Source organism: Acomys minous (genome assembly GCF_964271855.1).
Source record: "Acomys minous genome assembly, chromosome: 4".
NCBI classification, from domain to species: domain Eukaryota; kingdom Metazoa; phylum Chordata; class Mammalia; order Rodentia; family Muridae; genus Acomys; species Acomys minous.
In genome coordinates this window covers 51,045,437-51,068,588 of record NC_140486.1, presented here as the reverse complement: position 1 = coordinate 51,068,588, position 23,152 = coordinate 51,045,437, and the positions used below count along the sequence as shown (strand labels likewise).

Sequence of the window (23,152 nt, the reverse complement as noted above, 5' to 3'; positions counted from 1 at the left end):
TGGCAGTGACATTACCTCATGAGAGCTGTAGACTGTAGCAATCATAATAGGAGAATTTTTTAAAAAGATATTTTGGGTTTTCCCCCAGATCCAATGTTCTTAAGGACAAGTTCAGCCCAGCCACACTAGTGGTGTTTCTAATGTCTCCTTGGTTGCATGGCAGATTGGAGCTATGGATAATATTTGTGTTGTCTCTTGTAGAAGTTCATCCCAGGCAGTGGAGTTATCAATATGCACTTGAAATCCAGGGGAGGGCCCCTCTCTGCTGTCTGGTGCTAAGCCATGGTACGGCTTTACCGGTCATGTTAGAGTCCAGAGAAAGCTAACAGATGCACAGAGGCGGAGTCTTGGCACCACGTAATGAATCTAGCAGTGCCTACCCATTGGTTTGACTCTTAAGGCTGTTTATATAAAATTATGGTTTTTAGTAAAACGTGTTGATGTCTTCCTACAGGTGTTAGGGAGAGAAATTAAGAGGAATGATTTTAAAGTTTAAGTTGATTTTAACAAATTGTTCCTATGCAGTTAATCCCTTATGTCACCTTTTTTTATATTCTCTTATAATCATGTTATTCCATGTATGTATGTATTATACACATGTAACATGACAGGCATTAATTCCTCAAAGTTGGCAAATAAAAGTTTTACACAAACAACTGGGACCAGTGTCTGTTTTGTTTTGGGACCCTTATGACAAAGTAGTTAAACAGCATGAGTGATTCACATATTTGAGCATTAGCAAAGCCAAAGCTTGAAAAATTGTCAATGCAAACATGAACAAATTAAAAAGGTACAAAGGAATTTATGTGAGTCATATCTATCTGGCAAAGAAAATGATGATGAAGGCCATGGGCCTTCATGGCTTTTATATGGTTGGGTTCTGGGGGTCCAAACTAGCCCTAATGCTTGAGCAGAAACACTTCACCCATCGATCCAGTTCACCAGGCCTGGTTTTGGTGGTGTTGGTGTTGGTTTTTGTTTTGCTTTTGGTTTGATTTGGTTTTTCAAGACAGGGTTTCTCTTATATTCCTGGCTATCCTGGGCTCATTTTGTAGACCAGGCTAGCCTGGAATTCACAGAGGTCACCTGCCTCTGCCTCCTCCTTTCATTGTAAAATGTTGTGTGTATGGAAGTTTTGCATATATATGTCTGTGCACCATATAGGTGCTGGTGCCCATGTTGGCCAGCAAGGGGCATTGGATCTCAGGAGGCTGGAATTATAGACAGTAGTGAGCTGCCATCTGGATGCTGGGAACCAAACGTGGGTTCTCTGCAAGAGCAGCCAGTGTTTTTAACTGCTGAGCCATCTTTCCAGCCCCTAATCTCAAGATTCTTGACATAGGAAGTGACCACTTGTGCTGGCTAGATTTACATCAACTTGACACAAGCTAGAGTCATCTGAAAAGAGGAACTTCAATCGAGAAAATGCCTCCATAAGATCCAGCTGTAGCCGGGCGTGGTTGTGCACAATTTTAATCCCACCACTCAGGAAGCAGAGGCAGGTGGATCTCTTGTAGGTTCAAAGCCAGCCTGGTCTACAAAGTGAGTTCAGGGCAGCCAGGGCTACACAGAAAAACCCTGTCTGAAAGCAACAACAACAACGGGAAGGAAAGAAGGAAGGAAGGGAGAGAGGGAGGGAGGGAGGGAGGGAGGGAGGGAGGGAGGGAGGGAGGGAGGGAGGCTAAGCAAACCATGGAGAGCAAGCCAGTAAGCAGCACACCTCCATGGCCTCACATCAGCTCCTGACCAAGTTCCTGGTCCTTGCCAGTGTATGACCATTTCAAGGGGGTCTTTAGTATATCTGTGGTTCTGGGGCCATAAAATGGTTAGACAAGGACCAGCCTAAAGCAGTCTATGCAGAGGTAGAAGCTTTGGAAATAAATTATTTCTCCTTGGTGATGCTGGCCTTTGGATGGGGGCAGTGACTCCGCCCCTATCCAAAGGCTGGATGCACACTAAGCCAACTGCAGTCTGTATACTTCTGAAATTTCAGGGTTCCTCAGCTCAACTACAGTGTGGTCGTTAAGAGGACCCCAGATTCCAATTTATTTTAGCTTGACCTGTTTTTACTTTTACATATATGGGCTTGATATACAAATGGCAAACTGTTATTTCTTCCTTCATGCCTTTTTTTTTTCTTCTTTTCTTTTTTCTGGGTTTTGTTTGTTTGTTTTTTGGTTTTTTGGTTTATTGTGTAGCTGTGGCTGTCCTGGGCTCACTTTGTAGGCCCGGCTGGCCTCAAACTCACAAAGATCTGCCTGCCTGTGCCTCCCGAGTACTGAGATTACAGGTGTGTGCCACCATGCCCAGTCTCTTATACCTTTCAAGGGTGGTTTAAAAACAAAAACAACAGCTCACAAAACAAAAACAAACAAACAAAAAAACTCACCGTGAGTTTGAGGCCAGCTTGGTCTACAAAGCAAGCCCAAGATAGGCAAAACCTTGTCTTAAACAAAACAAAACAAGGGGCCAGGAAGATGGCTCAGAGATTAAGAGCACTGGCTGCTCTTCCAAAGGTCCTGAGTTCATTTCCCAGCAACCACATGGTGGCTCACAACCATCTATAATGAGATCTGGTGCCCTCTTCTGGTGTGCAGACACACTTGCAGGCAGAACTTGAGGAAGTTGGGTCATTAGGACTGGCAGCAAGCACCACCACCAACACCACCCCTGACCCCACCAACCCCAGCCATCTTGTTAGCCCCATGATGCTTATTCATATAAAACAATTTAGCCCTTTGCATTCAGGATTATGCTGAAAAGTAACCAGTTTCTGGCAAAGCAATTGAGAACACTAAGTAATCTAAGAAAGGCTGCCCCAAAGTGGAAAAGAGGGACCTTGACAGTGATTGGAGGAAGTCTCAGAAATTAGCTTAAGGATTTCTCTCTCTTCACATCACCATCCCAATTTGCTGTCATGAAGCTGTCCCATATCTCCGGGGAGTTGACAACACTCAGGCTGACTGAGCATGGTTGCTTTGAGAAAGCAAATACGAGGTGAGGTTGTCAGCCCTGAGCAAGCCAGACTCTTGAGAAGCAGCTCCCCACTTCAGCCCTGAGATGATGAGGAGGCAAAGTGGCAGGGAAGGTGGGGTGGGGTTTTGTATGATTCTAGTGCTGGGGCTGGTGGTGGGATCAGCCACCGATTTGTCTGTAAGATGCTGTCCCCTCCTTCTCCCGACCTCCTCCTCCTCCGTGATCTCCACCACACAGCAGCTGCTGTCCAGGAAGCCTAGGGACAGGGCCCCCTGGAGCTGATGGCAGTGGCAGGGGGTGGGCTATAAAAAGCAGTTTGATCTGGGGACAAAAGGCATCAATCATGGCAGTCTTCAGCCTTTGATTTGGATGAAATGGGAGGTGGGAGGTGGGAAGGGGTGGGGGAGGGGAATTGGGGGGAGGTGAACTGGGCTTCCTTCATCACCTCCCTTTCCAGGATGATCAACAAACCAGTCAGTAGGAAAGGAGCCTTCCTCAGGATTGACTTGGGTGAAGTAAGAAGCTGACTCACTTGCAGTCTCTATCTGAAACTTCCACTGGACTCCATTTTAGAAGCCAGCTTTTCTGGAGGCCTGAAAGTCCCTGATCTCCCTAATTTTTCAAAGGCATTGTTAGGGTCTAGATCAGAATCATCTCAGGAGATGTTGCTAATGGTGAGGGAATCAACAGGAGGACCTAAGAAAAGCAACTGAGGTCACAGAAACAGTGTGCTGCGCCCTGGGCCAAGTCTGAATCAACAATCTAAGTAGTTCCTAGAGAGAGTTGACTGTGTAAGTGCAGGGTCAGTATTTTGGGGTGCAAACTTCTCAAAATATATTTGCCAAGTTCAGTTCAAGCCGATCCATGTTTTGATCCAGGCTGGGGTAGGAGGTTCATCAGTTCGAGGCTGCTCTGGACAACTTAGTGAGACCCTGTCTAAAAAAAACCTAGAGAACTAGGATTTAGCCAATGAACAGAAAGTGTTAGGCTCTATGCACAAAGCCCTGGGCCCCCTGCAATAAAATAAAATAAGGAGAAAAGAAGAAATTTAAAAATGAGAAAAAGGCCAGGTACGGTATCCCACAGTTTTCCTCTGAGCTCTCAGTAGGGATGCTGAAGCAGGCATTGACTACTAGGAAATAGTTTCTGGCTAAGGAATACTAAATTGATTTTGTTTTCCTTTTTGAGACACTATGTAGTTCAGCCTGGCCTCAAACTCACAGCCCTCACTTCTCAGCCTCCAAAACAACAGGCACAAGCTACAGCATGCTGCCCCACCCCCCACCCCACAACTGTTTTTTGGTTTTGTTTGTTTTTCAAGACAGGGTTTCTCTGTGTAGTCTTGGCTGTCCTGGACTCACTTTGTAGACCAGGCTTGCCTTGAACTCAAAGCAATCCACCTGCCTCTGCCTCCTGAATGCTGGGATTAAAGGCATGCACCACCATACTTTTTCTTTTCTTTCTTCCTTCCTTTTTTTTTTTTTTAGACAGGGTTTCTCTGTGTGTAGCCCTGGCTCTCTTGGAATCACTCTGTAGACCACAAGGCCTCAGAGCAATTTTTAAAAATGATTATTTATCATGTATTTTGGAGAAGAAGGAGGAATACGTGGCAGAGGATAACCTGCAAGACCTGGTCCTCTCCTTCCACTATATGGGTCTCAGGGATCAAGGTTAGGTTGTCAGAGTTGGTGGCAGACACTCTTGCCCCTGACTGTCTGTCTTGTGAGCTCAAATTACCATTGACATAGAGTAGGACCCATAGGGTCATAGACCTGCAATCCCAGCACTGCAAAGACCAAGACAGAAATCAGTACAAGTTCCCAGCCAGGCTGAGCTATGGATTGAGATTTTTCATTAAAAAAAAAAAAAAAGGGTGGGGGTGGGTGAGGGGTGGGGGTGGGTAGGAAGGATTGCCCAGTGGATAAAGGTGCTTGCCACACAAGCCCTGTGACCTGAGTTCAATTCCCAGAACCTACATAAAGATAGAAGTCGAGAAGATCTCCACAAAGTTGCCCTCTGGCCTTCACATGCACACCACACACACATACATACATACATACATACATACATACATACATACATACACACACACACACACACACACCAAATAAATAAGCACATAAAAAAAAGTAGGGCTGGAGAGATGGTTCAGAGGTTAAGAGCACTGGCTGCTCTTCCAGAGCTCCTGAGTTCAATTCCTAACAACCACATGGTGGCTCACAACCATCTATAATGAGATATGGTACCCTCTTCTGGCCTGCAGGCAGAATACTGTATACATAATAAATAAATAAATCTTTAAAAAAAAAAAGGCACTTGCCATGCAAACCTGAAGACCTGAGTTTGAACCCTGAACCCATGAAAGATGGAAGAAGAAAACAGATTCCGCCAAACTGTCCTCTGATATACATACCCAGTGCACACAACAGTAAGTAGATGAGAATAAACTTTAAAAAACAATTTCTTCAGATACAGACTAAGTATCTTTTTGTTTTTGTTTTTGTTTTTTTTTTGTTTTTTTTTTTGTTTGTTTGTTTTGTTTTTGTTTTCTGAGACAGGGTTTCTCTGTGTAGCTTTGACTATCCTGGACTCGCTTTGTAGACCAGGCTGGCCTCAAAAACACAGCGATCCGCCTGTGTCTGCCTCCTGAGTGCTGGGATTAACAGCGTGGGCCACCACTGCCTGGCTAGACTAAGTATTATTAACATGTAGTATCCTTAGAAGACCTTGTATAATAACTAAAAATTGTTAGGATGAAAATAAGACCAAAAAAAAAAAAAAAAAAAAAGACCACAAGGGCTGGAGAGATGGCTCAGTGGTTAAGAGCACCGCCTGCTCTTCCAGAGGTCCTGAGTTCAATCCCAGCAACCACATGGTGGCTCATAACCATCTATAATGTGATCTAACACCCTCTTCTGCAGATAAAGCACTCATATGCAATAAATAAAATAAATAAATATTTGTTTAAAAGACCACAAAAGACTATAGCTGGGCAGTGGTGGCACACACCTTTAATCACAGCAATCAGGAGGCAGAGGCAGGCAGATCTCTCTGAGTTCAAGGCCAGCCTGATCTACAGAATGAGTCCAGGACAGCCAGGGCTACACAGAGAAACCCTGTCTCAAAAAACAACCAAAACCCAAACAAATAAAAAAAGGCAAAGAATAAAGGTCTTCTGTACACACATGCACATGCACACACACTCAGTAAATATAATTAAATATGTTTTCAGAATAAAAAGATAGGATCTGGGGATTGGCTCGGTTGATATACCAAGCCTTGGGCTTGCTCCTCAGCACCGGATAGACTGGAAGATGTGGCACAAATCTGTGATACCAACACTTCGTCAGTAAAAACAGGAAGATCTGGAGTTTCAAGTCATCCATGAGCAGTGGCACACGCCTTTAATCCCAGCACTCGGGAGGTAGAAATCAGGCAGATCTTTGTGAGTTCGAGGCCAGCCTGGTCTACACAGTGAGTTCCAGGACAACCAGGTCTACAGAGAGAAACCCTGTCTTGAAAAACCAAAAAATTAATTAATTAAAAAAGTAGGACTGAAAAGTGGCTTGGTGGCAAAGAACATACATACTCTTGCAGAAGACCCAGGTTGTTGGAGGTTGGTCTGATGCTATGTATTCAAATGCTAAATTACTGCCCCGCAAGGTCTGATTGCAGCCCGGATTGTGGGGCTCACGGACCATGCCTCCATGGGAATTGGCATGGGACCAGTGAGATTGTTCGTGTTCAAACTCCAGAAACCTCAAACTTGAGCTTTAAAATCTCATCCTGAGAATGGAAGGTGTGGGACAAAACTCGGTCCCTGTTTCCGTACCTGCTTCAGGAGCACGTGACACAACCCCAAAGTGGTTACAGGTGGTCAGTCATGTGAACCTGTTACCTGTTATCTTTCCCCATGCAACAGAGCGTTGCCAGCATCCTAAGTCCCAGCCAATGAGATACATTCATCCTCAAAGCCCCTCTCCTCTGCCCAAGGTTTATAAGTCCCTGTTTCACTTGAAAAAAGAAAAATGACAAGCACCATCTGCTTCTCTGAAGGACGCCTGAGACTGGCTGTTTATTCTGAGCTGTAGCGCTGGGGAAAGAAGGCCCTCCCTCCTCCCTGGCGAATTCATCGCTGGAACCCTCAGACTCAACTGCCAGACAACCAGTCACTTCAGAACCGCTCAGGCCTGGCCCTCATTGCCACCTGACTCAGCCTAGGAGCCTTGACTTCCCTGCTGCCACCTAGCCTGGTGCCCGCAGCTCAGCCAAAGAGCAGTAGCACTTATTGTAGATAAAATCTCCTTTTCCCACACCCCTAGTTGGACCAGAGATCTTGTGACACTTTGTTCTAGGCTCACTTGGGAATCTGCGCTCCGCCCTTTTCTGCCAGAGTCCTACAACACTTGGGCCTTCCGGCAGAGCGGTGCACATTTTCAGCTCAGTGCCCCGGTGGCAGAACCACACAGATAAGCACATCACCAAGTGATGTGTAACTTTGCTTGCCAATATTCTCTGACTGGTTAAATAAAGTAGCTGACAGCCTGTGGGGAAGGTGGGGAAGTAGGTGGGGCTTAGGGTCCCAGGCTTGGGGTCAGATGGTGACCATGAGGCAGGAGAGAGAAGCGGGAGAGGAAGCCGGAGAGGAGGAGGTCACCATGGGACAGGATGAACCATGAGCACGTGGCCATGAGGGCTGGCCGGATGGGACAGAAGCAGCCCAGGCAGGAGCAATTATGGCAAGTAACTTGGGGTATGAAGCTGGGAAATAGCAAAATAACTTAGAGGGTTGATACCTGCCCAGTTACTGTGCCTTAAAGCTTTGTAAAATTAAAAAGTCTCTGTCTCAATGATTTGGGAACTAGCTAGGGTAGAGAAATCCTCTGGAATTTACTATCAATTCCACATACCTAGTTTGATTTCCAACACTCATGTCAGGTGACTTACAACCCAGCTGTAGCTGCAGCTCCAAGGGACCCAACGCCTCTAGCCGCCTCAGGTTCCTGTACTCACACAGAGACACATATATGGTTTTTAATGTAAAGAAAAATAGTTTAATACACGTATCCTTAAACCATTAGAAAAAAAGTTTCATTTAAAAAGTAGATGCACAGCTTTTACAGTAAAACAATCTGCCACTCACTCTGCAGAGTGCACTAAGGCTCTTCTGGTACTGGAAAGTGGCACAGTTTAGGTTTGTTGGGATTATTTTTCAGCAGCCAATCAGCTAGCCAAGTCTATGGAAAAAGAAAAACTCACGTTAATAAAGATTTAAATATTTACTTTTAATGTATAATGAAAATGGCAACTGAAAAGCTAAGTATCTTTAAAAAGAAATTGAGATAGGGTCTCACAGCCAAGGCTGTCTGGAATTTACTATGTAGACCAGGCTGGCCTTGAAATCATAGAGTTCTAGCTGCCTCTGCCTCCTGAATGCTGAGATAAAAGGCAAATGCCATGACATCTAGCTAAACAGCTTTTCTGTTTGTTTGTTTGTTTGTTTGTTTGTTTGTGACAGGGCTTCTCTGTGTCACCCTGGTGTCTTGAAACTCAATCTGTAGACCAAGTTGGCCTCACATTCAGAGATTTGCCTTCTCTGCCTCTCAAGTGCTGGAATTATTGGTTTGTTTTTTTTTTAAAGATTTGTTTATTATTTATACAGTACTCTGCCTGCATGTGAGCCAGGATGCCAGAAGAGGGGACCAGATCTTATTATAGATGGGTTGATTTTTAAAAGATTTATATATTTATTATGTATACATTATTCTGTCTGCATGTACACCTGCACACCAGAAGAGGGCACCAAATCTCATTAGAGATGGTTGTGAGCCACCATGTGGTTGCTGGGAGTTGAACTCAGGACCTTTGAGGAGCAGCCAGTGCTCTTAACCTTAGAGCCATCTTTCCAGCCCAAGTGCTGGGATTAAAGTCCTGTGCTGCCACCTTTACCACCCTGTCCTGTAGGCTTCGACCTTTTCCAAACCTACTTTATTTGAGGTTTTTAAATGCTTATACCTCCCTTCCAACCTACCTACCCTAGGTAGGATAGAAAAGAGGTTAATGGGAACAGGAGAAGTAGACCTTTTTGTACTCAGTTCCTGGGAGCGATTCCCCTGGTGTGGTAGGCAGGATTTCAGCAGACCAGCAATTCCACCAAAGCTGCTGCTGGAACCTGGAACAGCAGCCTGAACCCGGAGTCCTGAAGCATTCTCTGGCAAGGTTCTCTCTAGGAGCATCTCAAAGTGGAGCGATGAACAGCCAAACAATACCAAGACACCCCCCCCCCAAAAAAAAACCCTCCTGTTTTGGGCTCATATATATCTCTTCTCAGAGTCTGTACTAAGATGTGTTTCAGCTGGCAAAAACCAAGCCCCCGCACGAGGTGGTTCATCTTTTAGTGGATAAACATCACCTGTTCTCTGACAAGTCCGTTCCCCATCCCACACTTGAGATCAAAACAAAAGCATGTGTACATCCACTACACTGCCTCAGTTTAGGGAAATCTTTACAACCCTGGAAGTTGACAAGGGACCTCATGTAGAGAGATGATATCCTATCCCCCAGTGACCATTGTTTCACTGGGGCTTAGAGCAGGGTGAGATTCAGACCAGACTACTGGTCTACCTTAAGGGAGTTGAAGACTGTGAGCCTGAAAGAAGGAACCAAACTGCCATTATGAATAAAACTTCCATTTTGAATAAGAGTTAACTAAAGTTTAAATTTCCAAGACCTTCCTGAGTAACTGACATCCTACTTTGCAGAGAGAAAGACCATGTATATGGATAACTGACCCTGGTTGGCAAGTTGAAACATGAAGGCTAGGCAAGTTGCCCCTCCACAGCTGAATAAACCAACCAATGGGAACAGGAAGGACCACATAAGGAAATGTTCCTAGGAAAGTCCTGTAACCCTAAATCCTGATTGGTGTAATTGTAACTTGGCACAGATGTTTGTGGCTTTTTGACTTACAAACTCTATAACATTCTGGCTGGGGGGCCGGGCTCGGTGGCACATGCCTTTAATTCCAGCACTAGGGGAGGCAGAGGCACGTGGATTGCTTTGAGTTTGAGGCCAGCCTGGTCTACAAAGTGAGTCCAGGACAGCCAGGGCTACAGAGAAACCCTGTCTTTAAAAAAAAAAATCTGGCTGGAATGTGTCGGTGGGTGTCGCAGTTCAGCCTCCAAGTCTGTTCTGCGTCCCTGACTGATCAGTAGCGACTTGATTGCAATAAATTTTGTGTTTGAGTTGCGTTGGAACTACGCAGACCCCCTAACAAGCCCAGTGTAAATGCTGAACTAAAGCAGGAGACAGCAAAGGGAAGAGAGCAGGGAAGAGTGCTACCTCATTAGAACTGGGACACTGTGGCAATCATAACAACAACAACCCTCAAGGCTTTTAGGTTTTGTGGCCAACCTGCATAATGCTAATAAGAAACATATGAGCCGGGCGTGGTGGCTCAAGCCTTTAATCCCAGCACTCTGGAGGCAGAGGCAGGGGAATCTGAGTTCGAGGCCAGCGTGGTCTAGAGAGTATCAGGACAGCCAGGGCTACACAGAGAAACCTTGTCTGAAAAAAAAAAATCTAGGGGACTGGAGAGATGGCTCAGAGGTTAAGAGAACTGTCTGTTCTTCCAAAGGTCCTGAGTTCAATTCCTAGCAACCACATGGTGGCTCACAACCATCTACAATGAGATCTGGTGCCCTCTTCTGGGGGTACAGGCACACATGCAGGCAAAACACTGTATAAATAAATAAATAAATAAAAAATAAATAAATCTTTTTAAAAATCTAAGAAGAGGAAGAGAGAGAAAAAGAGAAAGAGAGAAAGAGAGGGAGAGAAAGAGAGAGAGAAAAAAAGAAAGAAAGAAAGAAAGAAAGGAAGAAAGAAAGAAAATTATTACAACAGTGAAACCATTCTTCTACAAAGTTAGGTCATCACTGCAAAATGATTATGAGTATGGGGTTGGGCTGGGCAGTGGCATAGGCCTTTAAATCTAGCACTCAGGGGGCAGGGACAGGTGAAATCTCTGATTTTGAGACTAGCTTGGTCTATTGGTCTACAATGTCTGGCTATTAGTGAAATAAGCCAGACACCTTTTTTGTTCTGTGTTGGGAACTGAACCCACAGCTTTGGCTATGCCCAGAAAGTGTCCACATCCCCGAGTTGTATATGTGTGTGTGTGTTGTTGTTGTTGTTGTTGTTGTTGTGAAGGCACACACTCTAGGGCACATCTGTGAAGCCAGAGGACAATTTTTGGGAGCTGACTCTCTACTTCCACTCTGTGGAATCCCAGCATGGAACTCAGGTCATGAGGCTGGCACAGCAAGCACTTTGCCTCCCAGCCCACCCAGTTCCCAGGCCCCCAACACACACCTTTCTTTTGAGACTGAGTCTCACTCTATAGCCTTGACTGGCTTGAAATCTACTATGTGGACTAAACCAGCCTTGGATTCACAGAGATCTGCCTGCCTCCTCCAGCCAAGTACTGGGATTAAAGACATTGGCCTCTATGACCAGACTTCCTTTTATAATTACTTTGAGACTGGGTCTCACTAAATTGTCCTGCTTGGTAGCCATGGAGTCAATACGTAGCCCAAACCTTCAGACTTCAAAGAATAAATATTAAGTGAGGCATGGTGCTACCCTTTAATCTCAGCACTCAGGAGGCAGAGGCAGACAGATCTCTGTGAGTTCCAGACCAGCCTGGTCTACAAATCGCGTCCAGGACAGCCAGGGCTACACAAGGAAACCCAGTCTTGAAAAACAAAAACAAAAGCAAAACAAAACAAAAATAATAAATAGTAGCCAGGCATGATGGCACCATCTTTAACTCCGGCCTTCAGGAGGCAGAGGCAAGTGGATCTTTGTGAGTTTGAGGCCACCTTGGTCTACAGAGTGAGCACTAGGACAGCCAGGACTACACAGTGAGACCCTGTCTTGAAAATAAACAAATACGATATGGTCTTAAGTATGAAAATGATAAACAGCATTTTCTACTGAGATGAAAAGTCATCTTACATAAGGGTCCTCTGGCTTCTGCTTGCAAAGCTCTGTGAGTCCTTGCAGCAAGGTTGGCGTTACGTACAAATTCAAATAGTCCTTAGCAACTTGTCCCGTTGGAATAGGTTCAATAATCACTGCAAATACAAACAAGTTCACACTAAGGAGCAAATATAAGTGATTAAACATGATATAGCTATTAAAAAGGATGCCTTCAAGAGTTCTTATCTGATCCCAGCACTCAGGAGGCAGAGGCAGGTGGATTGCTGTGAGTTGGAGGCCAGCCTGGTCTATAAAGGGAGTCCAGGACAGGCAAAAGCTACACAGAGAAACCCTGTCTGGAAAAACAAAAACAAAACAAAACAAACAAAAAAAGAGTTCTTATCTGTCATGAGCTTTAAATTTGATTTTTATATCTTTCCATTTATTAAAGTATTATCATTGTTACTATTACTGGCTATTGGATAGGGTTGTGCTGTATTCCAGGTTGGCCTGGGACTTACTAGGCAGCGTAGGCTGGCACCAAACCCAAGGTGCTCTTCCTAGTTGGCTACCTGACTCCTGTGATAACAGGTGTGTGCAAGCACACTCTACCTGTTTACGAAGGTATTTACACGCAGTGCTTGCTTGCTGAATTTGTGATCACACTGAGAGATAAAAATAATGTAAAATAAAAGAACCAAAATGACCATAACCACCATATACAAAAGAGCAAACACAGAACCAGCCAAGCGCAGAGGCCACTCAGGAGGCTGGCTCAGCCCGAGTGAAGCAGGCTTCCCTGTGGACAGCGCCGTAGTGAGACTTGCCTCAAAAAACAGGGCTGGAAAGCCAGGCTGCAGTACAGGCCTGAAATCCCAGCATTGGGGGTGTGGGAAGATCACTAGTTCAAGACCAGTTGAGACATACGGGCCTATCTCAAAATTAAAAGGGGGGCTGTCTCAAAATTAAGGGTGGGGGCTCAGTGGTTAACACCAATATTTGTTCCAGAAGACCCAAATTCAGATTTCAGCACCCACACCAGGTGGCTCACAGCCTTCTGTAACTCCAGGGGATCCAGCGCCACCTTCTGGCCTCTGAGGACACATGCACACTCACATAGACATATTTGTAAAAAATCCTAAAAATAAATAGGCTAAGGAGTGAGGACTAAGCAGCTCACTGGCAAAGGTTTGCCTGTTATGGAGCCCTGGGTTCACTTCTCAGTACTTAAAAGGCAGTGGTCGGTTTCTTTTTAAAGTTTTACCGACGTCCTGACTTCAGATTGGACGGAAACCACAAAGGATCTGGAATTATCAGTTTCAAGTTGATTTAAGACTTTCTTGTTTTGTTTTGTTGAGAAAAGATCCACCTCCCAAGTACCCAGAGGTGTTTTGGTTTTGTTGTGAGCTAAGGTCTGTGTAGCCTAGACTGGCTTCCACTGGAGGCTGTGGTCCCCCACCCCACCCGGTTTTATCCGGCGATGGGATTAAAACCCAGGACTGCCCTGGGGATGGGCAAGCTTCCTGTAAACATCCCAGGCCCCTCCATCTTCAAGTGTTAACGACTCACAATCTGAAAAGATAACAGAGCATCTAGGAGGAAAATATCTTCCTTCCCAGCCATGTCTTCAAGATAAAAAACAAATTTAGAGAGCCGGGCGTGGTGGCGCACGCCTTTAATCCCAGCACTCAGGAGGCAGAGGCAGGTGGATCACTGTGAGTTCGAGGCCAGCCTGGACTACAAAGTGAGTCCAAGACTGTCAAGGCTACACAGAGAAACCCTGTCTTGAAAAACCAAAAAAAAAAAAAAAAAAAGTAAAAAACAAACTTAGGAGGCGACCAGTTTGGAGGCACAGCGAGCGAGAAAGCAGGCACCAGGAGCTCACCTTCTGGAAACATGAACCGGATCTCTCGCTCTGAGGCGGCGAAGTCATTGCTCCCGTGAAGAGCGTTCCTTAGCTCATCCGTACCGTAGATCGCCCTTAGACTGAGGAGAATTAAAGACGCTGTGCTTCCACTGACACGCTTTCCTGCATGTCAGCGCGATCACTCTACACTATTCGGAGGAGGGAGGGGAACAGGTGGAATAGTTTTCTCCTTCTAGCTGGGGGTCCTGAGTTCGAAACCAGATCGCCCCCACTTGGCTGCAAGACTTTACCCACTCAGCCATCTTGCTAGACATTTTCTTTTTCTTCTTTTTTTCAAGACAGGGTTTCTCTGTGTTAGCCTTGGCTGTCCAGGACTCGCTTTATAGGCCAGGCTGGCGTCGAACTCACAATGATCCAAGGTGTGCACCACCATGGCCGGCCTATTTTTTTTTTTAAAACAGGCCATCACTAGTCTAATTTTTTTTTCACTAGTCTAATTTTAAGCTTTTTCATCTACTTAGATGAGGGTCATTGCATTTCTGTATGCTGGTGGCACACTCTGTGAAAATGGCATTCTCTAGATGAAGAAAGGTGTTCTGTGAAAAGGAAATATAAATTCAAAAGTGCTATAACTATTTCATTTCTAGAAGCTAGCAATAATGCTGAAGATTTGGAATTTTTAATTTTAATTTTATTTTTTATTTTTGAGACAGGATCTTACTATGTATCCTTGGTTGGCCTGGAACTTGCTAATGGAGGCCAGGCTATCCTTAAACTCTCAGAAATTTGCCTGCTTCTGTCTCTCAAGTCCTGAGATTAAAGGTATATATCACCATGTCCAGAAAACAAACCTAAGAAATTCTAACTTTCCCATTAAAAAAATCCTACTTCAGAAAAAAAAATCCTACTTCAGGCTGAGTGTGGTGGTGCACATCTTTAATCCCAGCACATGGGAGACGGAGACAGGTGGATCTCTGTGAGTTCGAGGTCAGCCTGGTCTACAGAGCTAGTTCCAAGGCAGCCAGGGCTACACAGAGAAACCTTGTTTCAAAAGACCAAATAAATAAATAAATGACCAGAGAGATGGCTCAGCGGTTAAGAGCACTGAGCACTGGCTTCTTCCAGAGGTCCTGAGTTCAATTCCCAGCAACCACATTGTGGCTCACAACCATCTGTAATGGGATCTGGTGCCCTCTTCTGGCATGCAGGTGTATGTTTGAACAGAGCACTCATAAAAATAAATTACGTAAGATAAATCTTTAAAAAACCAAAACAAAAAATCCTCCTTTCAGGACCAGTGAGTTGGCTAAGCTGCTGAAAGCACTTGCCAGAAAGCCTGATTTGAGTCATGTTCTACATGTGAAAGGCACAACATACCCAGAAATAAAAACAAAGTGAAGTTAAAAATCCTGCTTCATAGCCATGTATCCTGGCTCATGCCTGTAATTCCAGCATAGGCTGGGGGTGGGAGACTAGAGCAGGAGGATCATCACAATTCAAAGCTAAACTAGGCGACACAGTGAATTACAGGCCAGCTTGGTCTACAGAGTAAGACCTAGCCTCAAAAAATAATTTAAAAACCCCAATCAACGAACCAACCAAGCAAAAACAGGGCAGTGGTAGGGTGGCATACACCGTTAATCTCAGCACTCAGAGGCAGAGGCAGGCGGATCTCTGAATTTGAGGCCATCCTGGTCTACAGAATGAGTCCAGGACAGCCAGGGCTACACAGAGAAACCCTGTCTCAAAAAACCAAACCAAACCAAAACAATGAAAGAAAAAACAGAAAGAAAAAAAAAGTAATCAATCAATAAATCCTGCGTTAGAGGCAATTTAATGCAAGGTTAATCAGCCATCGATGAGATATTCTTTGATGCCTTATGTAGCATTTGATATTAAGATAGACATTAAAATTGTGAGAATGAGCCGGGCATGGTGGCATAAGCCTGTAATCCCAGCACCCAGGAGGCAGGCAGGCAGGCAGAGGCAGGCAGATCTCTGTGAGTTCGAGGTCAGCCAGGTCTACAAAGCAAGTCCAGGACAGCCAGGGCTACACAGATAAGACTTTGCCTCAAAAAATCAAAAACAAGCTGGAGAGATGGCTCAAAGGTTAAGAGCACTGACTGCTCTTCCAGAGGTCCTGAGTTCAATACCCAGCAACCACATGGTGGCTCACAACCACCTATAATGTGATCTGATGCCCTCTTCTGGCCTGAAGGTGTAGGCCAGAACATGCAGGCAGAACACTGTATATACAATAAATAAATAAATTTTAGAGCCTGGGGTGGTGGCACACGCCTTTAATCCCAGCACTTGGGAGGCAGAGGCAGGTGGATCGCTGTGAGTCGGAGGCCAGCCTGGTCTATAGAGCAAGTCCAGGACAGCCAAGGCTACACACAGAGAAACTCTGTCTCGAAAAAACCAAAAACCAAAAACAAAACATGGTGAGAATGTCAAATTCACTGCCCTACACCAGAGATAACTTCACGCAGGAAAATTTCCACGTGATGGAGACCCAGAACTGGAAGGCAGCAGGCTCGGGCCTTTTTGTTTCTTTTGTTTTCGTATTTTAAGGCGGCTTCAATCCTTCAAGGCACTCCAGGAAAATTACCTGTCCGGGTGTGTCTCCTTGGCTACTAAACTATTAGGCGGTCCCAAAAGTTCTTTCCAGTAAGATATGGCATTATGTCTGGCTAGTATCATAGCAACAAGAGGTCCAGAGCTCATATAAGCTGTTAAATTTGGGAAAAACATTTTCCCATACTGATCCACATAAAAGTTACTACAGTGCTCAGGGCTCAGGTGTAGTTTTCGTCTCTGTAAACAAAACAAAAGTCGACAACCGCATTTAAAGGGACAATTTGATGAAAGCTCATTAAGTCATCAGTAACTTACCAGGCAGGGTCCGGCATGCCTGTGATTATCTCTGCTTTATTATACAGAAAGCAAGTGATAATTAAATAAGTTCAGAGGAAGTATTTATCCCACTTAAAAAATGGTCCCTGGGCTACTGCCAAGGCTGAAGTTCTAAATTCAACCCCCAGAATTTACATGTTGGGAATAGAAAACTGACGCTGTGCACGTGCATAAGTAAATGTTAAAACTGTTGTTGAGCCGGGCGTGGTGGCGCACGCCTTTGATACCAGCACTCGGGAGGTAGAGGCAGGTGGATCACTGTGAGTTCGAAGCCAGCCTAGTCTACAAAAGTGAGTTCAGGATAGCCAGGATAGTTACACAGAGAAATCCTGCCTCAAAACAAAACAAAACAAAACCTGTTGTTGTGACGACAGGGTTTCTCTGTGTAGCCGCAGCTGTCCTAGAACCCACTGTGTAGACCAGGCTGGCCTTGAATATATGGAGATCCAAAAGCTTCTGCCCCTTGAGTGCTGGGATTAAAGACGCGTGCCACCACCTCCAGGCTACAAATAACGTTTAAAGAGTGTTTGCTGAGCCATCATGAGGACCGGAGTTTGGATCTTGGCACCTGCATTACAAGTAGGGTATTCGCCAAACACTTGTAACTCCAGCTACATGGGATTTGATGCCCTCTTCTGGCGCCCAGGCATATGTGTAGGCACACATACATGCACACAGTCACCCTGAGCTCAAGGCTAGCTCCGTCTACCCAGTGAGTTCCAGGTTGGCTAGGGCTACAGAGTGAGGTCCTGTCTCTAAAACAATGTATGTGAGTTTCCCTCCAGGCATGGTCTTATAGGGGCTAGAGATTCCTCAGACCCCACAAAGGAATGTTCTGATGAACTCGACAGCCAGTTCCCAGGAAGCCTAGCTCTCACATGACTCCCTGCACATCAGTACTAACCCTTCCTCCACCATGCCCAGCATACAAGCTGGTTGTTTGTTTGTTTTGAGACAGGATCGTATTATGCAGCCCAGACAGGCCAGTGTAATCATTCTACTGTCATAGTCTCCCTAGCCAGGGGACAGCTGGGAGCTCAACAGCCATGTGCCCTTTCGTCAGGTTTGCTAGCTCCTGCAGCGTGATTGTAAAACTTTAGAGTTCATCTTTAAAGTTGATACAAAATTAATGATTCGATTGGTTGCTTTAAAATGAAATCAAGTGGACTGGAGAGATGGCTCAGAGGTTAAGAGCACTGGCTGCTCTTCTAAAGGACCTGAGTTCAATTCCCAGCAACTACATGGTGGCTCACAACCATCTGTAATGAGATCTGGTGCCCTCTTCTGGTGCGCAGGTGTATAAGCAGGCAGAAGATTGTATCCATAATAAACAAATCTTTTTAAAAAATGAAATCAGGTGAAAAAACTTTTGAAATTAGTGATATAAAATAAGTGGAACAGAACTCATAGTTTGCCAGCCGGGTGCGGTGGGGTACACCTTTAATCCTAGCACTCAGGGAGGCAGAGGCAGGAGGACCGCTGTGAGGTCAAGGATAGCCTGGTCTACAAAGTCCAGGACAGCCAAGGCTACCCAGAGAAACCCTGTTTCAAAAAAACAAAACAAAGAACTCATAGTTTTTGACAAAGAAAAGGCTGCCATCTGCTGGAAAGAGGGAGAAGTTTCCAGAGCTTTCTGAGAGCTCACCATACTGAAGCCTATTTCACAGTTGAATCTTACAAATATGTAACAGTTTCGGTTATAGGAAATAGCTGTAAGGGTCAAATTTCTTGGGACAGAATCTAGGACAGTGGCTACCAGGAGCTGGAGAAGATGGAAACACACTTCCTTCCTTTAAAAAACAAGGGCTTGGTGACACACGCCTTTAATCTTAGCACTCAAGAGGCAGAGGCAGGCAGATCTCTGTGAATTCGAGGCCAGCCTGGTCTACAACATGAGTTCCAGGACAGACAAGGCTACACGGAGAAACCTGGTCTCAAAAAAAAGGAAAGAAAAGAAAAGAAAAGAAAGAAAGAACAGAAAGAAAAACCAAATATATATATATATATATACATACATACACACACACACACACACACATATATTGAATATAATGTATATATAAAGGGCTTAAAACATCTTAGGTGTGCAAGGTACAGAAGCCAAGCTCCCTTGCCACTCCCAGTCAGAAATATCTTCCTAAGAATAAACACTACAACATTTAAAATTAAGCCAGGCATAGTGTGTCATCCCAAGACTCAGGAGCCTGCAGCACAATCATAAATTTGAAGCCACATAAGCTACATAGTGAAGTCCTGTCAGAAAACAAACTACAAGGCGAATACCTTAACCTCAGTTGTCCTGAAGGAGAGGCAGGTGGTCACGTGCCGTGGAAGACACCCTGAGCTACGTATCTAGAGACTTTCTTCTTTTTGTTGTTTTAGACAAAGAGTCTCATATAGCTCAGGCTAGCCTCAAACTTACTATATAGCTGGGGATGAGCTCATTAAATGTCTGGTCCTCCTGCCTCAGTTTCCTGAACGCTGGCACTCAGGTTTTGTGCAGTGCTGGGTATACATTCCACCAACTGAGCTGCACGGTCTTCCCTGAGAACCTGGATTTGTTTGGTTGGTTTGGTTTTGGGTTTTTTAGGGGGGGGGTTGTTTGTTTGTTTGTTTGTTTGTTTGTTTTGACATAGAGTTTCTCTCTGTGGCTCTGGCCATCCTGGAACTCACTCAAAGCTGGCCTTGAACTCGGAGATCCAACTTCCTCTGCCCCGAGAGTTAAAGGCAGCATGATGCTGCCACCGCCACCTGGCTGAGAACCTGGATTTTTAAGTATCTTGTTTCCTCAATTGTTTGTTGATCCACTTTCTCTTCCAGAAGTTACAACATGATTTGATATTTTTGGTAAGGGAGAATGATAGGGATTGAACGCACAGCCTCATGCTTGCTGAGCCTGTATTCTTCCACCAAGCTACACCCTAGCACAGCCTCTAAGTTTAATTTTTAAATATGTAGGTCCATTTAGATTTATCCCAGAAAAAACTCTGTATGTGTGATATATGCACATGTCTGTGTAGAGTCACACATATGTGGGAGTTCAGGTGCCATGTGTGGAGCTACAGGTGCACACTGGGCATCTGCCTCAGTTGCTTTCACCACTTTGGGTCTCCCACTGACCTGAAGTTCACCAATGTGGCAAGACGGGTGGACTTGCCAGCTCCAGGGTCCTCCGGCCTTGCCTCCCCAGCTCTGAGATTGTCTACAGGGGCATGCTGCCACCCCTGGGGATACATACATGGTCGCTGGAGATTCAAACTCAGGTCCCTGTGCTTGCTCAGCAAACACTGCCACAAACCCCTCTCCAGCTCAGCTGTCTGTATTTTAAAACACTGACAAAATAGATGATATAGTACTACATAAAAATTTTAAGGCAGGGGTGGGGGTAGAGAGATGGCTCAGCGGTAAGAAGCACTGGCTGCTCTTCCAGAGGACCTGGGTTCAATCCCCAGCAGCCACACATGGCAGCTCACAACTGTCTGTAACTCCTGTTCTAAGGGATCCAACACCCTCACATAGACATTCATGCAGGCAAAACACCAGGGCACATAAAATAAAAATAAGTTAAAAAATAAAGATGGGTGTGGTGGCACACACTTTTAATCCCAGACTTGGGAGGCAGAGGCAGGTAGATCGCTATGAGTTTGAGGCCAACCTGGTCTACAAAGTGAGTCTAGGACAGCCAAGGCTACACAGAGAAACCCTGTCTCGAAAAACAAAACCAAACCAAAGACAAAACACCATGAACTCTTTTCTGGGCAGTGGTGGGGCACACCTTTAATCCCAGCACTCAGGAGGCAGAGGCAGACGGAGCTCTGCAGGCTCAAGGATATCTGGTCTACAGAGTGAGCTCCAGAACAGCCAGAGCTACACAGAGAAACCCTATCTTAAAACAAAACAAAACAAAACAAAAACCAAACCTTCCAGCACTAGAGCGCCAAAGTGCGCACAGGAATACTGCACATGACTCAGACAGGACAAGTGGCTTCTGCGAGACGAGAATGTGGTCACTGTCTCCCTCTAGAGCTGATGTGGAGAAGGACAAGGCAGCTAATTGGCTTCTTTTGTGTTTTAGTCTATGTCCTTTGGAAGTGTGAAAAACTTGTCTGCTACTGTCGAGGCCTACTCTTTGACACAGCTGCGGCCATTTCTGTACTCAGCCAATAAGGTGAACTTCAGTTCAAAACTTTTTAACTTTTCAACTCGGCCCTCCTACAAGCAGTTACGCACAGCTGACACTAGCATTCACTGTCAGAGCGTCAAGTTAACCTACACTAGATGATTCAGTGACGTACTCTGTTATCTATGCACTTGGCAGCCCTCTGGCTGCACTCTGGTGGGACTCTGTTATCTACACACCTGGCCACACTTTGGATGTACTCTGAAAGACCCTAACCACTGCCTCACTTACCTCACCTGGGACCAGTCAACTTAAAGGTTAGCTGGTAATTGTACAGTTAGCCAAAATGTATTACTGCCCCCCCACCCCCACTCCCCAGCCCCCAACTCTCCTACCCCCCGACCCTACTCACCCCCCCCACCCCTCCTACCCCACCCCCACCCCCCACCCCCCACCGTCTTCTGCTCTTGGTTTTCTTATAAAAGGCTGCGTGTAAGAACAGGTTGATGTCACAGGCTCCTGAGTTCTTTCTGTGTCCCTGGTCATCACCGGGCCTGGGGTGTGCGTTCAAAATAAACTATCCATCTCTAACTGGGACGGGTGTCTGAGTAGCTTTGTGTGGCTATGACTGTACTATTAACAATTACATGCACCTTGTTTGTTTTTGAGACAGCTCTCACAGAGCCCAGGCAGACATGTCAAACTTTGACCTTACTCCTCCCGGTGCCGAGATTCCAGGCGTATGCTTACATGCCGAGACGACATACAACCGTCATATTTAGAAACAAAAACTTAATGTTGCCAAGGATCTAATGGGTGGCTACATTTATTTAAGTATGATGCAAACAGACGCCAGAAGTTACCTGAATAATGGTGAATCCTGACCTAAGAATAATATCGCAGATCTCCTCTTCTTTGTCAACAATATCCGGCTTGATAAGGGCTAGGGTTTTTTCCACATATATCTGAGGCAGGGGCATGGATACCTCCATGCTGGCGGTTCCCGGTTCAGTTCACGAATCTCCCGACCGGCTATCCACTGCAACGACACCCGTCCCCGTCCCAAAGTCAGCCCGTGGCAATATTTGGTGCTAGGTTTGATTAATTTATATTAAAAAGGAGAAACAGCCATATTTTCCTACAAGCAGTTATCCAAGAATACGACTTGTACGGCGCCCAAGGGGAGCCCTGGCCTCTTTGCTGAGGCTGGAGCCTGGATGGGAAACTCAGTGCCGCTCTCCAGGGTTAGGAGAAGGTCCTAGGCGGCTGCCCTGGAGAAGGGCCCCCACCCCGCGGGGACCCTTTGCACAGGCTTAGTTGTGACTCGACAGCAGGGTCCCCAAGTCCTCAGGAAACATACAGCTGGACCATCGCAGCACTCACCTCCGTTCCCCTGTTGTCAAAACCCGTTGCTAAGAGACTTGAAGCTGGTTTTCCAACGGTGGCTGCAGAGGGCCAATCCCAGCAGCGTTTTTTTTGTTTTTTTTTGTTTTTGTTTTTTTTTTAAAGGCTGTAAAACTACAGCCTTAGTCTTAACCTAGGGCAGTAATTAGCCATGCACATTTTATTCTCTTTATGAGTCTTAGAATACTAGACATAATTTTAACGGTTTTTTCTCATAATTTAAAAAACAACTTTGCTTACTGTGTGGTGTGTGTGTCCTGTGATGTGGCGGTTAAAACAAACAAACTAACCAACTAACTTGATGGAGTCAAGTCCTTTCCATGTTTCCGTGGTTTCCAGGGGTGGAACTCAGGGGGTCAGGCTTGAGGGCAAGCCTCTTTATCCACTGAGCCTTAGGCTCTCTCTTCTCCAGTGGATCTCCTTTCCTGCTAGTGCCCACATGAAGGATGCTGCCTTAGCTACTCTTTGTGAGCCACCGCGTGGTTGCTGGGAGTTGAACTCAGGACCTCTGGAAGAGCAAGACAGTGCTCTTAACCTCTGAGCCATCTCTCCAGCCCCTTATCTACACTTTGTAAATGAGATATATAAGACACTTCTCTCAGCCCACTCTACTCCTTCCCAGACATATGAAAGATTAATTTTTAAAAATTTACTTTCTTTCCTCCTCCCCCTTTTAAATTTATTTTTAATATTTATTTATTTATTTATTTATTTATTTATTTATTTATTTATTTATTTATTTATGATGATGGTGGTTGGGATCAGACCCAGAGCCTCATGCATGATCAGCAGGCACTCAAGCACTGAGCAAATGTCTTCTTTGTTGCACCACATGATGCTGTCTCCTCTAGTTTTAGCTTCTTTAGTCATTTAAAAAGCTGTCTTCC

The 23,152-nt window shown here is 45.2% G+C and overlaps 1 protein-coding gene across 2 annotated transcripts; it reads right to left on the bottom strand.

Moving 5' to 3' along the window:
* Positions 1–8,004: 8,004 nt before the first annotated feature.
* NME5 (NME/NM23 family member 5) lies at positions 8,005–22,371 on the bottom strand. Of its 2 annotated transcripts, none has more exons than XM_084780072.1 (6): positions 22,245–22,371; positions 21,725–21,900; positions 16,437–16,642; positions 13,844–13,944; positions 11,995–12,113; positions 8,005–8,213 (listed from the first exon to the last, which is right to left on the bottom strand). In XM_084780072.1, exons 2-6 carry the CDS (start codon positions 21,851–21,853, stop codon positions 8,133–8,135), a joined length of 636 nt encoding a protein of 211 aa, XP_084636198.1. In that variant the 5' UTR covers positions 21,854–21,900; positions 22,245–22,371; the 3' UTR covers positions 8,005–8,132. The 2 variants fall into 2 exon arrangements, with proteins under 2 accessions (XP_084636198.1, XP_084636197.1); XM_084780071.1 differs by lacking the exon at positions 22,245–22,371 and adding an exon at positions 22,004–22,234.
* Positions 22,372–23,152: the final 781 nt, after the last annotated feature.